The 18602-nt window shown below is 34.4% G+C and overlaps 1 protein-coding gene across 1 annotated transcript in view; it reads right to left on the reverse strand.

The window, feature by feature from the left end:
- The window catches only part of MYOM2 (myomesin 2), a 152338-nt gene extending 134086 nt beyond the window's left edge, over positions 1-18252 (reverse strand). Inside the window, exons 1-3 of the mRNA XM_003757920.2 lie at positions 18137-18252; positions 6532-6650; positions 1796-1936 (exon numbers count right to left, since the gene is read on the reverse strand). Coding sequence (XP_003757968.1) covers positions 1796-1936; positions 6532-6638 — 248 coding nt within the window. The 5' untranslated portion in view covers positions 6639-6650; positions 18137-18252. The remainder of the gene's footprint in view (positions 1-1795; positions 1937-6531; positions 6651-18136) is intronic.
- Between the last annotated feature and the right edge of the window lie 350 nt (positions 18253-18602).

Here is an 18602-nt window from a genome sequence, read left to right on the forward strand (position 1 = left end):
GGGGATGAGGATATGTGAAAGTTCTAAGAATTCTCCAACCCCCTCTGTTTTGACACTTGTAAAATAAAATAGTTGATTGTACAATCTATAAAATCCCTTTTATGACTTGAGACAACAATTTACTTAATATCTTCAATTTATTTCAAATTCTCTAATATACATTTGAATAATCTACCCTGAGAGAAATACCTTGATATAGACTCTAAATAGAATTGGACCAAAAGTCAGAAAACACTGAGGTGCTCTATGTTTTACTATAATCTGCTACATGATCTAATTACTCATTTGCCTTCTCTGTGCACATTTTCTCATCTATAAAACTAGAGGGTTGAACCAAGGTAAGATAGAAAATAATCTGGCATAAGGGGAAAAGTCTTTGTGAATAGACCACTCCTGACTTTGCTTCTTGGTGAGCCAGCCAAACCATCATCTGACATGATCTCCAGGGTCCCTCACAGGTCTAGTATTTCATAATTCTATAAACAACTGAAAGTGTTATTTGTCTCAAGATCATTTACATTCTTATTATGGGATTCTTCTAAACTTAAAGTGATCCATAAAGCATTTATTTAGTACCTTCTATGTGCCATATGAGATTAGGTCCTGGGCATCTAAAGACAAAAATGAAACAATCATTGCCCTCAAAGAGCTTAAATTATCCTAGAAGGCAGAAAGTCTTTTTAAATAATTCCATAAGGGCAAATCTTGTTTCTATATAAGGCTATTATCACTTATTAAGAAGGTAATGAAAATCTCTATCATATGTAAAAGAGTAAAATATTTAATGCATTCACAAAAAGAAAACCTTGTAAAAATTCCCATAACCCACTCATAGTGCAAACCTCCCTCTTCTTCCAATTGCTAGTCTTTGATTTTTCTTCAGCCAGAACTTCTAGCCAAGCTCTGAACTAGATCTTATCTCTGAAGCTATACTTCCCACATGAAGACTTTCTTGATCCACTTAACTGCTAGCATCAGCCCCTGGAAGAAGGGGAAGATGCCTTGTATTAATTTTATGTAAATGTACATGTTTTCACCCCTACAGAATATAAATTCCTTGAAAGCAAGGACTGTTTTGGATTTTTTTGTTTTGTTTTGTTTGCATCCTAAGCACCTGCTGCAATGACTGCTACACAAAAGGTACTTAATAAAGGCTTACTGATTGATAAAATTCTCAAAAACGGTAATTCTGCTTTGTCTTTCTGGTCCATACCATTCTACTTAATTTCTTTGTGTCCTAATATATTTGGAAAAGGATAAAAAGAAACTGTAGACAGGCAGTAGAAGACAGAATATTTTCTCCAGAAGGTTTATTTGCTCTTTACTGCTTGGCCTCAGCTGGTTTCCTAATTATTTTTGCTGTTAGGGTCGGGTGGTTGGAAAAGAGTAGTTACTTTGTTTTAGAACCAGAAAAGCCACGAACTCTTAGGGTCAAAGAATATGTTATAAGTACTTAACATCTTCAATTACATTTAAAATTCTCTGATATACATTTTAAGTAATCTGATCAGAGAGAAACAGCCTAGTATTGATTAGAAAAAGAACTGGACTAGAAATTAGGAAACATTAAGGTTTTGTCAGTGCTTTGCTAATAACTAGCTGTGTGATTGGTTTACTCATTTGCTTTTTTCTTCATCTACCAACCAAGAGAGCTGGACTAAATTAAAGGATAACTAAGGTTCTTTAAAGCATTGTCTCTATTTTTTGAAACATTGTTTTGAAGCACTGTTCTTTGCAGGTGAGAATAAGAAATACATAAGTGTGTGTATGTATATATGTGTGTAAGTATATATACCTTCTTTTGCTTTCTTGTTCTTCTTCAGAGGTGTTTATCCTTTTTTCACAAAGTCTGCATGTTGTTCCTCCAATTGATGTTTTGCTAGAAGCTTTCTGGGAAGATGACTTCTGGATAGAGGAAGACTGAGTGGCAGCCCGCCTTAAAGAAAAATTTTAAAAAATCATAATGGATCAAAGCAATTATGAAAACATAATCTTCCTTACCAAAAAAAAATCTCTCCATGTAGAGATAGGGCCTCTATTCCATTCTCTGGACAAATAGACACTCCATTCTCTCCATACCTTTGGAAAGACTGACAAAAAGGAGCTAATATTTGTGAGTATCCCGACTCTGCTCCATCTGCAATAGGAAATTACATGGACTTCAAAATAGAGTTTATCAGTTAGGAAGAAAAAACTTAAGGCTGGGGGAAATCATTATACAGTAGAACACATAGATTGGGACTCAGAGAACTTGAATTCAAATCTTGGCCCTGATACTTGTTATGTGATCTTGGTCAAATTATTTAACTTATCTAAGCTTCAATTCTCTCAGATGCAAAATGAGGGAGTTAGATCATACTACCAATGTGCCTTTTACATTTAAACTGTGATGTTAACTCTATAGTTACAACCATCTCTAAATCTCAGATATATAATACTATGACCTCTAGGATCAAAAACATAAAAACTGATTGTGGAAAGGAACTCATCCACATACATATACCTTCACCTCATAGAGAGCAAAGATACTAGGTCTAAATTTTGTGAACAACATTAAAGGACCAAAGAGCAATGGAAATATGGTCTGTCAACCAAACCTCAATCCTGCCACCAATAGAAATCCATGAAATTCATATTCCACAAGGCAGTAAGATTTGGAGGAGAGCATTTTCTGGAATTCCTTTACCTTATAAGAGAAGAATAAGAAAATAGGGTACTAGGAACATGAGTTTCTATACCCTCATCCTAAAGCGTGGGCTCCTAGGGAGAGACAGGATGAATTTGAGGAGAGACTGACCTACTTGAGATCCAGAAACACTCTGGCTGAAAAGTTGCCACAGTAGATAGCTAGGATTAGAGTAAGGAATTCCTGGGATTCAAATCCAAGCCTTTCCTCTACTTCAGACAAGTCCTTGGCCCCGAAAACTATTAGGGTTCTGTTTACTTACACACTTGCAAGGTAAGATGTATTAGAAATTCTTTATCAGGTACAGGACAGACTAGATGGACACTGAGGCACCTGCCAGCTTGGGTCCTGTGACTTTGGGTGCTGTTTTTACACTACCAGTCCTTATTTTCTCCATGCTCAGTTCATGCCATATTGAGCCTTTAAGCCCAAAGCCTATAAAGAGTTATCTTTTGATACCCTTGAAATTGTCCATTGTCACTGGCAGCAAATGTGAATCTGCTGATTTGTTTTCTACATGGAATAGTAATACAAACATGACTGCGATGAAATCTTTCTAAATATAGAGTGTTTTGTTTTGTTTTGTTTAGCAGATATAGACTTATCCTAAGTAGCTAAAAGGCTTCTTTCCCTGTAAGCCCTGCCATCTTTCATCAGGAACATGTGAGTAGTGTAAATCCTATTATCTCTGTCAAGTATCCTGATAAGTTATAGCTGTCAAGAATGTGGGTAAATATGTCCATGGGGGATTAGAGTGGCCACACACTCCAATGAATAGCCTAGGAGCTGTTAACATAGGGAGTGAATGTGCAGACAAGAGGACAATGATAGCCAGCGGCCAGGAATCAGCTGCCTACAATTTCAGGTAGAAATATTAAAGTTAGCATCAGAATCTCATTCGTCCTGGTGATGCTTACACTTTCTTGCAAGTTGACCAGAATCAGTATTTGTTCAGAAATGATCCATAATATATTGGGAAAGGAGTTAGTGAAGCTTTTCTGCCTTTGGAAGATTTAGAATTTCTTTCCTTTCTTGCTTTCTATGTAATTTATGTAACTTCCTAGGGATTCTATTCATGAGGTCCAAAGCCTAGTCTATGCTTTGGATCCTAGGGTCCTCCTAAGGGTCCTCAATCTACGACCCGCAGGCCAGATGTGGCAACTGAGGACATTTATCCCCCTCACCCAGGGCTATGAAGTTTCTTTATTTAAAGGCCCACAAAACAAAGTTTTGTTTTTACTATAGTCCGGCCTTCCAACAGTCTGAGGGGCAGTGAACTGGCCCCCTATTTAAAAAGTCTAAGGACCCCTGTGTACATATATCTGCATTCCCCAAGAGAGTAAATATCTCATAGTATATTTATTGATCAGATAGATGTTTGAGTTACAAGTGCAAGCTTAGAATGAAAAAAAAAAAAAAATACACCCCTCCATTCATGGTACAAGGCAGTTAAATATTGGCCAAGCTGTTCATTACATATGATACTCCATTTCCCATCTCTATGCTTTTACACTGGCAACACCTGAAATGTTCTCCCTCCTCATTTCTACTTCTAATCCCTGATTTCCTTCAAGACCCAAGGCAACTGATCCCTTCGTGATCCTCCTCCCTATGAGTGCCAATACCTCTAAAGTTACTTTGTATCTATTTCAGATGGATCTTCCACATGCCTATATGTGAACATATTTCTCCCTCTTTTGAATATAAGCTTCTTGAGAGTTAGAATGATTTCACCTTAGTCTTTGTAATCCAAATGTTTAATGCAATGCATGGCACATAGTAGGCTGTCATTTAGGATCATAAGGTCCTGGAAAGGATATTAACAATCATCTAGTTCAAATCCTCAATTTTATGGCTAAGGAAATTTAAAACAGGAATAGTTAAGCAACATGCTCAAGATCACCCTAGTCTTAAGAAGAATAGCTAGAACTCAACTCTTGTTCTTCTGTTGCCAAATGGAAAACTCTTTTGCTGCACTTTCCTGCCTCAAGCCAGTCAAGATCACTATAGGAATTATGAATTACAATGTTATACCCCATGGTTATTTATCTAGTGAGCGCTTGAGACCCTCTTCTTTCTTGTTTCTTCCCATATTTGGAGGAGCAAAGTCTAGTAGGAGAAGAAAACCTTAACCAAATAACATGAATACAGAGTGAACATTATTGGGAAGATGACACTTTGGGAAAGAAATAAAGAAATAATGGAATTTATCTTATGCCACTGTAAAATCTTGGACTCCATTCCATTTCTGTTCTATATACCATTAGTTTCCCTTAACAAAATAGTCCTCTCTATTTTACTCCTATTTTTATAGTGAATTTTAAAAGAAATATTGAGATCATCTGTTAAACCAAGGTGTTAGATTAGATTATATTTAAAGTCTTTTCAAAATACAAAACTCTATCATTCTATTATGGTGATGCCAAGGAGTAAAAGGAAGCTCTTTTAAATTCAGTAGGCACATCCTATAACATCCAGACATCCAGGACCTAAATTAGCAAATTCCAATCATCAGAACATGGTCAAGTAGATTAGTACCAGACTTGGAGTCACAAAGATTTAAGTTCAAATCCAGCCTTAAATTTGCATTTGTGTGACCCTTGAAAGTCCATATCCTTATCCATAAAAATGAACTAAGAGCAGAAATGGCACAGCATTCCATTATCCTTGCCAAGAAAATCCCCAAATGAAGTCATTTTGAGTTGGACACTACTGAACAGATGAACAATAACAATCAATTATGAATATCTAAATTCAAATCCAACCTCACAAATTGGGTGAGTCTGGGAAAATCATTTAACTCACTCCCTCAGTTTTCTTGTCTATAATATGAGAATTATATTAGCATTTACCTCAATAGTAAATAAGGACAAAATAAGACAATATTTGTAAAATGCTTTAAAAAACTTAAAAACACTATGTTAAATGCTACTTTTTATTGTTATTGCTAATAATAATACAATATAATCACATATTGTTGTTCTGTTATTTCCCTCATGTCCAACTCTATGACCTCATTTGGGGTTTTCTTGACAGACTTATTAGAGTGGTTTGTCCTTTCTCCAGCTTATTTTACAGATAAGGAAACCAAGGGAAACAAGAATAAATGATTTCCCAGGATCACACAAGTAGTAATTGTTTAAGGCCAGACTTGAACTCAAGAAAATGAGTCTTCCTGACTCTAGGTCCTACACTCGATATGTCCACAGTATCACCCAGATGCCCACAATAACATACAAAATAAAATTTTATAAAATTAACAATATCTGACACTTACATAGCACTTTAAATTTTATAGTATTATTAATAATAATAACCAATAATATCTGGTATAGTAGAAACATCACATCGATGAATCTAAAGTCAGAGGGCTTGGGTTTAAATCCCACCTCTGAGGCTTATATATAGAAGCTCCAGATTCCCAGAATCTTATCACTTTCTGAGATTAACTCTCTTTTACATGCTATCTGTATGTTATCTGAGGCCACTTGACAATCTTAAGCTCAGTTTCCTTGTCTATAAAATGACAAGGCTTCTGAGATCTTTTGTACCTATAGATCACTAATCTATTCTTATCTCAAAATCTTAACTAGTAGAAACTGAATTTTGTTGCTATGCTATCTACCTTCTCTCCATAGTGCCCTGACCCCTTCCTCCCCCCACCCCCCGCCCAAAAAAATGCTTAGAATTCCAGCAGAAAGAGAATTATATCTGGCCTGACTCCCTCTTCCTCTGCTTTGCGACTTTATTGTCATCCTCTCTCCTTTCAACCTCTAATTACCCAAATTACATTTTGAGGACCTTGGGATAAACTTTAGAGTGGTTTCCAGAGAATTTCAACTTACTTTTTGGCTGCATATTCTTCCAGTAAATACCGTGTCTGAATATTGCGATATGACTGGTCAAAGTGTTTGTGTCTCTTCTGGTAGAAAGGGACTGACACCGATGACATTTTTGCTTCTTCCTGCAAATGAGGAATGATACTTTATTGTTGCTTCAATTAAGATTCTCAAATGTATCTATGATTCTCTACTCAGTTGCATAACTTGCATTATAACCATAAAATAATAATCTAGTTAAAGGTCCATTATGGAGGCTTTAACATAGCTCAAAGAACATCCAAAGATTAAAAGTCATTAAGACTTTTATATTTCCTTAGAATTTGGCTTTCCCATCTGTAAAATAAGGCTGGATATGATCTCGGGGAATTCCTTTCAGCTTCATTAATCAATGAGTATCAGAAGATAATTAGAATTTTTTTTAAAAAAAATAGAAAATGGTAGTATCTTAATGATTGAGGAAATTAAGGGAATTAGGTTAGCAAGTGGTTAATTGTGGGAATTGAGTAAGCCACATTGATTCCATATTGTAACTCAGTTTTGGAGCTAAGGTAACTTTCTTTTCAATTATGGCTTGAATCTTAATCTTATGAAAAAACTTTATTCAATTGTGGGAATTGGGAAAAAAAAAAACCAAAAACTTTATTGTATTGTTTGAACCTGAACCTAGCCTGGCATGGCTAGGAAACTGGACTACTTCTACCTGTTCTTTAGAGACTATTAAGAATCTAGGTTATGATGATAAGAATCAGATGCAAAGAATAATGTAAAAAGTTTTCTCACAATAGTACATCTCAAGCAACCTATATGTATTAACTGAAAATTCTTCCCATTCTAATCAGTCAGTTATTGTTTTCACGTTCTTTTGATTATTTACAGACACTGGGGAGTGGGGCACCTCCTTTTCTGATTTCAGGGAACTACATCTGTTTACTCTCCCCCTCTCAACTTGTAAAGTCCCTAACCATTCATCCAATTAGAAATCATATTGTGCACTATTTTATTATTTCCTTTTAATTAAATGGCCTTAGTTGATTAATTGTTTTTAATATATAAAAGTCTGTCTGACCCTGTATTCAGGGTCCAGGCCTAAGTTGAGAAGGTCTGGTATCAGTTTGTTAGACAATAGCCATACATTGCTTAATAAATTAATATGCTTGGAAGACCAAACTTTTATTTCCTCTGCCATTTCATCTTTCATCCACTACATGAAATAAATGTCATTGGAATCTACCTTTATTGCCATTTATAGATACTGTCAGGCATTCCCAAAAGGTCAGCATATAGCTTCAGATGATAGCAAAAAAAAAAATCTAACAACCAAAGAAACTGAACTTTGAAATATTGGGTCAAATTATTTTGGGTAGAACATAATTGTCAAAGTGGGAAGGTAATCTGATGAGACTGTTTGATGACAATGCATTAGGAGATACAATTTATGTCAGACAGATAGCTAGTAAGTATAGCTAGGACTTAAAGTCCTCCAGACTCCCAGATTAGTACAACTTCCATTACACTATGCTGATCTCACTGGCTTACTGTTGCTTATTAATCACTCAGCAAATGGCTGTTACTTTGTGTTCAAGACTGGTCTTAAGACACACATGCTCTATTACCCATGTGAAATCTGATTTTTTTAAACTCCATTTGAGCCACAGAAATGTGATGAACACAAAAGGGCATTATACCTTTTGAAGCAAAAATGGCACATTTCATTCTCTCTTAGTCATGAGCTCTAGGTAGAAGAAAAGGGACAAAAAGAGGAAGAACTGGGGGAAGGGAAAACAAAAATTATCTTCTGAGTTGTTCTCCATTATGTAAAGATTACTATGATTATCTAGCAAATTGATCCTTTCAGTTAGGATTTTTCATATGGGTCACTGACCATTTCCTCATATTACCTGCTGAGATGCTCCAAAAATCTTTGTAGTTGTAGTTATTTAAAGTATTATCAATGCATTTTCCCCCTTATTTCAATTTTTTCTGACAAATTCTTTTACCCTACTCTACATAAACATGCACAAAACATATAATCAGAGCCTTCTTTTGTAACAAACAAACAAAAAGTTCAGCAAAACACATTTGCTATGTTTTATACACTATTGATAAAATAAAAATACCACTAAAAATTATAAAACCACAGTAAGCTCCAAATAGTTATGTGACCTAAATGTGAAAGACTATACAATAAAAATAAGATTGGAATAAAATTCAAGAGAATATTTTTCCCAAATATGAAAAGGGAAGCATATTTCTGACAGAGTATACCATATAATTCTCTACCTCTCAAAAAAAGAAGAGGCTATTTCCTCATCCCTTTTCCAGGGCCAAAACTAATCATTATCATTATCGACTTCAGCATCATTTTATTATTTTTATTATTTCTTAAAGTTTCTCTCTCTTTTATCTTTCTTTCTCTCCATATATATGCATATGCATGTATATATAAATAATTTCCATAGCTCTAGTTACTCACTCTATATCATGTCATACAAGATTTCCCATAATTCCTTGGATTCTTCATATTTATCATTTATGTTATGTTACAACTAAAGTTGTAGTTAAGTAGTTCCTCAATAGTACTTAAGCCATTCCTCAATCAATGGACATACATTTTTATTTCTAATTATTTAATAATACAAATTGATATTTCAGTGCTTATGTCTTTTAGGGGCACATGTCTAACTGTGAAATCTCTGAGTCAAAGAAAATGAATAGCTTAATCACTTTTCTCAAATAATTTCAAATTGCTATTCTAAAATGTTAAAAACAATTCACTGCTACATCAACAATGTATTGGTGTGCCTGTTTTTTTATAGCACTCCCAACACTGATGATTTCTTTTTATCATATTGCCAGTTTACTGGGTATAAAGTGAAATTTCAGAATGTTAAAAAAATTTTGTATTTATTTTATCAGTGATTTGGAATGAACTGTATGGCTGTTAATGATTTACAATTTTTTCAATAATGTGAACTGTTTGTTCATATTCTTTGATAATTTATCATACTTCTTAATGATATATTTATGTATATTTCTTATATATCTTAGAATTTGACCTTTATCAGAGATATTTGATGAAAATATTTTCCCTCTTATTTTTCCAACTTATCCTAGATATACTCATTGTATTTATGCAAAAAGAGTTCAATTTCACATAATGAAATTGTATGTTTTATAAATTGTAGCTCTTATTTGGTTAAGAATTCTCCCTAATGTAATTGGGAAAGATATTCTCTTGCATTTTAGTCCAATTTTTTTCTGTAGTGTTTTACATTTATATCTCATATTCATTTGGAACATACTGTGGTTTAATAATTTTTTTCAACTATTTCATATATAGAGGAGTGAGAATATAGAAAGCTTAATAGGATTGTTCCAGATGGTATAAAAGATTTTTGACAATGCCAGCATTAATTTGGGGTGCCATATTTTCAGGACCACATTGACATACTGGAATCTTTCCAAAGAAGGGTAAATAAGATGGTGAGAGGAATGACAATCATGTCATCTATTGAAAGAACTTGGAATGTTTAACCTGGAGAAGAAAAGATCTAAGGAAAACATGGAAGCTGTCTTCAACTATTTGAAAGACTATCATATTAAAAATGGATCAGAATTCTTCTGATTAATCCCAGAGAACAGAAGTCAAAGTAAATAAGTAGAAATTGCAGTAAGATTTAGGCTCAATATGAGAGAAAACAAACAAAACTGTTTTTGGAAATTAAAGCCATTGAAAAGTGGGATGGACTACCCAAAGATATTAGAATTGTTTTTGTTTAGATGAGACCAGACTTATTTTCAATTGTTGCAGACTAAAGAACTAAGATCAAGAGTTGGTAGTACTTGAGCAGAGAGTAGGTCATCCAGTTTGAGTGATGTTTTGGGTTTATTTGTACATCAGGTTAACAGTTATAATAGATGGTCTTATGTGATAAGGAAATCAAAGAAATAAAACTACTCCAGTCAAGCTACATTAGCAATGGCTAATATATAGTGCTTTACATTTTATAAGGCACTTTCCATATTATCTCATTTGATGTTCACAACAACCTTGAGAGTTAAGTACTACTATAAGCTCCATTTTACATGAGGCGATACAAGTCTCATGAGAAATCAAGTAATTTGCCCAAGATCATATAGTTAAGAAGTATGCAAGGAATAATTTGAACTCAAATCTTTTTGACTCCTCAACACATTATCTACTACTCCAACTATACTTTCCAGGATGAAGTAGCTAATGGTACTACTATATCCTGCTCTGAACCACACCTGAAGTATTGAAATGAGACTTAGACTTCATATTTTAAGGACATTAATAAGGTGAATATCTAAGAAAAGCAACCGGTATGGTGAAGTGGCTTATAAATATGCTGGGTGAAGATAATTGAATTTAAGATGTTAAACACAGAGAAGAGAAGACTTAGCAGTACTCAGAAGTCTGACCCCTGAAAGGGAGATTTGTTTTGGTTGATCCTAAAGAAATGAGTAGAAGTTGTTGAGAGGGAAATTTGTTGAATCTTTTATAGAAGAGATTATTAATGTAGTACAGGTTGCATTAGATGGCCTCTGAGGTTCATTCCAAGTCTAAGGTTCTGTGATCAGAAAAAAACTTGTATTGATTTGACATATCTTTTATGTGATCTTTATGTCACAATGAAACAGAACAGTCTCCTAATATTTGAATTAAAATGCATTGTACAAGTAGTTTCTTTTCTTCTCAGCAGATTTACCTTCTAAACAGAAGGCTACATAATTAGAATGTAAAAAGCACCAGATTCTGAATCAGAGCACCTGGGTTTCAATCTTGCCTAAGTCATGAATCATGTCATTTATGTTAACAAGCCAGTTTGCTGGGTCTTAATTTTCTCAGCTATGCTGAATTAGATGACTTCTAAATCTATGATCTCATAATTACATTTTGATTATTTTATGATGTAATATAAGTGTTCATTCCCTGGTGGCAGTGGAAAGGAAAAGGATAACCCAGAACTGCACAGGATAATTGGGGCCAGGCCAACTTTAAATTTATAATTTGTATCAGAAAAGTCACAAAGTGTATATAACCCAATGAGATTATATTTAGTTTCCCATTCTGAAGGCAATATCCATGGTAAAAGGTCAGCATTATTCAAGCCTTCTGGAAACAGCTGATTAGGTACCCTTAAAAAAAGCCCTACGATACCTCCCACAGGCAGGCACATAGTCAGCACTCAATAAATACTTGTCAACTTAATTTGACACTTGTTTAGTTTCACAAACAATATGTGGACACAGTTATTCAAATCCATGCACAGAAGCAACGTATGTGTTTCTAAGCGATTAAGGGAATAGAGCTACATTCAAATAAAGATTCCTTTTATTCCTGGACCCACTCTTTGAACAAATTATCCATTTATTCTTTAACTTGGTTTTTACACAGGCAAAGCACTAGCTTTAAAGTGTCCTTTGATGATTAGAGTACAGCATGTCTTTACATCCTTAGAAGTAAGGTTTCATGAGCTAAATATAACCTAAGTTCAGTTCTAATCTTTGAGCTTTATGGTTTAGGCTCAGGTTCTATGGTTTCCAGACCTTGTAGGAGGAATTCTTAGTAAGGTACACTTTGGCTTAGCTGGACTTATTAAGATTCTTTCAAAGTCTATTCAGTCTTTCTTTGGCAAATGTGCCTATTGCTCTTATGCTTCTTTGCTGGACTTTTCTCATTCCTATGCCTCATGATGAACCACACTATAGCACTGACCTCATCCTGAATTCCTCCCAAACATCCTGAGTCTGCTAACACACAGCTGCTGCTCCTATCATTTCTACCTCTCAGTCTATCCTCTGCCAAGCAGGACTTTAAAACTGTGTCTATACAAACCAGTCCTTGCCATGGTGACTGATTCCACACCCAGCCAAGTGCTATGATCATCTTTTGGAAAAGACATCCCTTGTGGTAAAGAACATAAAATTATCATTTTTTTAATAATTAGAAGGGATCTTGGAGAACATTCAACACACATTTCCTTGTTTTTCGGGGGGGGGGGGAGAATTGGAACTAACAGAAGGAAAATGGTTTGCTCAAAGTCACACAGTCAGTTAGTGTCAGAGCCAGGACCAGAACTCAGATCTATTGACTCAGAACACAATGGCCTCTTCACTACATCACACTGACCACATACAGAACTACCTAATTTCAGTTCTGATGACTAATAATGGAGAGCCACAGAATGATCCTGCCTATGAGAAGGGACTATTCTGCCACTTTCCATACTTTCTTTTTATCATTTGTGCCTCCTCCCCCACTAAATCCCTTTCTAACTACTCTTTTTCCTATTGAAGCCTCCTTTACCCCCAACTCTCTTTTGCAGGGGGGAAAAATAATTCTAGACATGAGACTGTCAGTTGTCTGGGTCATCGGGATTTTTTCTCATTAAATAGTGACAGTAGTTATTTTCTAATACAGGATGTCCCAAAAGTCTTAGTGTAGTTTTAAGCTTTAAAACCTTTTTAAGGTAAAATAATTTTTTAAACTTTAATAGCTTTGAACTGCACTAAAGCTTTTGAGACATCTTTATCATTGAACTTTATGCATTTTTCCTTTCCACAAACATTTCAACAAACATATTTGTTGTCTACCACTTGTATAGAAATCGCAGTGGAGAGAAATAAGATATGGTTTTAACCCTCAAGTAGTTTACAATCTATTATACATATACATATACATGTGAAAGATTCAAATAATTAAAATCCTAGCCAGCATTTACATTGTGCTTTATGGTTTACACAATAGTTTACAAATATGATCTACACAACAACCTTGACAGGTATGTTCTACTGTTATCTCCATTATAAATATGAGGAAATTGAGGCAATACATACTAAATGAGTTGCCTAGGGACACACAACTGGTAAATGTCTGACTCAGCATCCAAACTCAGGTCTTCTTCACTCCAACTTCAACTCTATATCCACTATGCCACCTAATACTATGCCAACCTATATCCACTATGCCACCTCACAACTAAACTAAAATATAAATTAAACTGATACATATTTAAAAAAAGCAAAGGGTAAAGGTGAAGTTAGGAGGAAGTATGTCTAGCTGAGAAAATCAGGTTGGCAATCATACTGCCACAATCCTGGGGTAAGAGGGATAAAAAAAATCATCTAATATGATTTAGTCCTAAAAAAGCCATTTTACAAAAATGGGTGATCCAGCCTTTGCTTGAAGATCATTAGTGGAAATGAACCCATGACCTCCTGACATAGCCCATTCTACTTGTTAAAAAGTCAAGTATTTTTTTAAAAGTTGTACTTTTGTTTCCCTTTAAAATAACCAAAATCTGTTTCTTCATAATATCTGTATATTGCAGTTTATTCTACCCTTGGGCACCACGAAGAACCCATATAACTCTTGTAATAAGCCTTCAAGTATATGAAGGCAATTATTATGTCTTCACTGGCTTTGCCAAGGTAAACATACCTAGTTTTTTCAAACATTTCATAAATGGCATCATGCAGGTAGTCATACCTGAATTGGATCATGAAAAAGATAGGAAGGATTTCAGCCAATTAGTGTCATTTATAAATGACCTCTTGGAATCCAAAATGTTAGTATGGAAAGGAACTTTTGTGCCTATCCAGTCTAAACTTCTCAATTTTTCAGACAGGGAAACTGAGACATAGAATACTTACATGATTTGCCCAAGTTACATATTTCCTATACAGTGGAATCAATATTAAACATTTCATCAACTAACTGTTCTCAATAGTTGATGACTATAACATTTCATTCTGATGTGATAATTCTTTACCCTGCCAGGGTCTTTCTATAACTGTCTCTAGGAAACAAACTGATTTTAAGGTACATAGATTATTGCAACTTTTATTTTTGTATGTGGGGTGCTGAGGAAGTATATTTCCTATTTGCAATAGATTTTGTTCCTTCTATCAGAAAGGTTTTTTTGGGGGGAGGCAAAGCAATTAGGGTTAAGTGACTTGCCCAAGATACATAGCTAGTAAGTAGTAAGTGTCTGAGGTTGAATTTACACTCAGGTCCTCCTGACTTCAGGGCCCGTGTTCTATCCACTGTACCATCTAGCTGGACCAGAAAAACTTTCCAAAAAAATCAATTTTTTTCATTCCAGAGTCAGGAATTGAACCCAAGCATAAAAAACACATTGGTATGTAAAACCTCTAAATACAGTAATTTTTATACTTCATCCTACCTCTTCAAAATTGTCTCTAAATTATATTTTTAAAAGAAACATTCCTATATTTAGGCATTAGCTATTCTAGCAGCTTCATCAAAATTATAAGGAACAAAAATATAGTGCAAATAGGGAATGTATCTCCTGGGCACCTTAAGTAGAAAGGGAAAAAAAAGGCATAATAACATGGGGGTTTTGGACTCAGATTGCTTCCTAGAGACTCTTAAAGAAAGTCCCAGTCAGGTTAAGGAATTACAACACCAGAATGAAATGTTACACTGTCATCAAATATTGAAGACAGTTTGTGGATAATCTGCTTAGCATTCATTCCACTATGCAAGGAATATTTTGAGACCAACTCTCCCATGCCATCTAAAGAGAGAAGACAAGAATCAGGAGCAATGGGTGAAAGTTATGGGGATGGTAGATTTCAGCTTGATGTAAAGAACAACTTCCTAACAATTAGTTATGCCAAAGTAGAATGATTGCCTGGCAACATAGCATATTTCCCCTTCATCAGATGATTTAAAGTAAACTACTTATGCAGAATGTTGTAAAGGAAATTTGTGTTGTTATAATTGGATAAATGACCTTTGAGGTCCCACTAAATTTTGATATTCTCTGGTTTTGTGATTCTGTGAAAGTATTTTGATAAAAAATTTAAGGGAATTGCTAAGTATAATAATTGCATTTTTTTTCCTGAGGCAATTGGGGTTAAGTGACTTGCCCAGGATCACACAGCTAGGAAGTGTTAAATATCTGAGTTTGAACTTTTTTTTTAACTCAAGTTTTCCTGACTTCAGAGCTGGTGCTTTATCCACTGAGCCATCTAGATGCCCTGAATTGCTAAGTATTTATTTCAGTTTGATGAGTATTAAAGAATCATTCATGATCCTTCATGATTGCAACCATGTGGGAGAACTCCTAGAGTGGCAATTCTCTCCTCTGATACATTATGACTTAAATCATAGTATTTTAGACTTGGAAGGAACCTTAGATGTCATCTAGATCAGTTTCTTCATTTTATAGAAAATAAAACTGAGTCCAATGTCACAAGGGTGCTACCCAAGACTGAATATGAACTTGATCTTATTGAATCCAGTCCCTGGTTAGTATAAAACTAAATACATGAATTTCAGTAAACCCACTGAAGGCCTAAGTGAAAATATTAATTTGTATCTAAGATAATCTATCTACAGTGGATAATAAATATTACATTTCTGTAAAAGTTTGAACTTCAAAAAGGAAATTTCTTACACTCATCCTATAAGGGAAGTATCTTAATTAGGATTATTCTCAATTTTCAGGTAAGGAAAAATTCACAGTTGAAATATTGTGATGTTTATATTCACAGAAGGGGCAGAACCAGAATGTAAACCCAGTTGATCTAACTTAATTCCAACATTCTTTCCACTATACCAGAGGTCACAAAAAGTGAAAATTTTAAGACTATTTTCCCAAAAATATCATAGAAGTGTAGTAATTTTATGTAAAAAAAAGGTTAAAAATAATATTTTAAAGCTGGAAGAGACCTGCAGAGGGCCCCTAGTCCAATTTAAATTGTGGATGAGGAAACCAAGACTGAGAAAAGGGATATAATTCCCACAAGGTCATGGGTAGTAAGTGTCAGAGCCAGGATTTTAATCCAGGATTTAACCATGACTCCCAGGCTCCTTCCACTGTATTCTACGGCTTCTCTTAATCCTCAGTGATAAATTCCTTTGGGATTTGATGGTTGGCATCAGGAAAATGACATTTTCCCAAATATTTCTCAAATATTTTTTCAAATAAATTATCACTAAAAAAAAGCTTTTGGAGCCATGCAATGGATAGTTTCAGTAATTCTTAAACAAAGTTACTGTATTGTTGCTATAAAGAAGCTGAAGTTTAAAGGTAAATCATGTATTCCACTTAAATGCTCAAGCAATGAATAATTGAGTAGAGTGTAAGACAGAGTAATTTATCATTTTCAGAAGAGGTGCACTTTTCCAGTATCTAATATAATGCTTAGACATTTCAGAAACCAAATAAATTAAAAGTTGCTACACATTATATGTTATATGATAATCATCCCTGCAGAGATTTTTTTGCATTAATTAAATCAAAGCCATTAAGAGTTACTGCAGCACAGATTGCAGTCTGGAGTCAGGAAGATATAGATTGAAATCCTATTTTTCATATATGCTATCTATGTGACTCTGACCAAGTCACTTAACCTTTCAAAGGCTCAGTCAGCTCTCAAAAACTATATATAGTGAGTTATAGATCTGCAACAGTAGAAAGAATTTTCACACCAGGTATTTCCCACATTAAGGAAATCATAGGTCTAAACCAAAAATAAGAACAAAACCATATACACACAACAAAAATGAAACACCATTGAGTCCACCTTAAGTTAATATTTATGTAACTCTAAATGTTACTATCTATTACCTACTAAATGTAGTAAAATATACTATCTACTAATGAGATTTCACAAGAACATCTTTTAAAATTTCAATTATTCTCCTTGCTCGGTAAATACAACCATCTTTCTAACCAAGGAACAAAACGTATGATGCAAAACTTTAAGTGCTTCCAACCTTTGCAACCCATATTATCCTTGATTAGTGTCCATTCATTAATTCTGTGTGTAATCATCCAATTCCAGTATCCCTTTTAGCCAGGTATATTTCCAAGATCTTACTTAAATTAGACAAAGGTTCTATTAAAATAAATTTCCTGGATATTTCAGAAGGATCTTAACTAATCAAAAAGAAAGAAAAAAAAGAAAAATCAGCTATCTGACAAGTCTTAATATGGCTAAAGTAAGTACTCTTTTCCTGCTACCCTAAGTAAGGAGTCTCTATGAAATGTTCTGTATTTCTTTTTTCTTTTTCTTTTTGTCTGCTTTCTCATCATATGTCAAAGAGGAATTAATCTAAGACTTCAGGTGGGCAGCATAGCATTCTACTTTATTTCCACTCTGCATTCTTCCAAGGAATTCTTTCATTCAGACAATTGCAGAAAAATTTCAAGTGTCATCCATCTGTTTAGAACCACCTGTAAGTACTATAAAGGACGCAAGTTCCCCAATTAAAGGTATAGAGTACAAATTACTTTAGAGAGCCACTGGAATGTTGAAATAATAATGACCATCACTGTGGAATGTAAGTAGACAAATATTTATTTAAACATGGTCAAAGAGTTTCTATTCCCCCAAAGGACCTTCAGAACTTCTCTTTCTATAATGAATAAAACATTTCTAATAATGTCTCCCATAAATGCTTGAAACATGCATACTTCTAATCCTTGTTACCCTAAAACTGGTAATTTGTCATTACAAGAGACTTATACAAAAGCATTCACCCAAATTATCATTTGTTCCTATACAAATCAACTTTGGGAAAAAGAGGGGAAAAGGAAAGAAAACTTACCTACTGAGAAGTTTAAAAAGAAGTTAAAAAAAAAGAGAAGAGGAGATCTTCCCCACCCAGCTCACCAAGCTCTAGCTGAGGAAAACAAAAATAATTTCTGTCTTGAAAGCTCCTGCCCATTCCCTCCCCATTTATGGCCAGGGAGTATGCTATATATAGAATAGAAGGATATCTTCTCCCCAAATTGAAATCTACTTAATAAATTCTAGAGATGATCTTAAGTAAAGAAGGTCTTTCCAATCCCTAATTATTAAAAGTTTCCCCCAAGTTGAACACACCTCAAAAAAGGGGAAGGTTGAAAGGAAGAAAAATAAATCATTACTGTACTCAGAACATACATGTTCTTTCTTCTATAAAAGATTATAATAAGGAAAGGTAAGTTTTTTGGGGGGAAGACAACGTTTTTCTAATTTTTAAACTTTGTTAAATGTGAATTCACTACTGGGTTTTAAATTCTCTAAGTCAA

Source organism: Sarcophilus harrisii, chromosome 2 (genome assembly GCF_902635505.1).
Source record: "Sarcophilus harrisii chromosome 2, mSarHar1.11, whole genome shotgun sequence".
NCBI classification, from domain to species: Eukaryota; Metazoa; Chordata; class Mammalia; order Dasyuromorphia; family Dasyuridae; genus Sarcophilus; species Sarcophilus harrisii.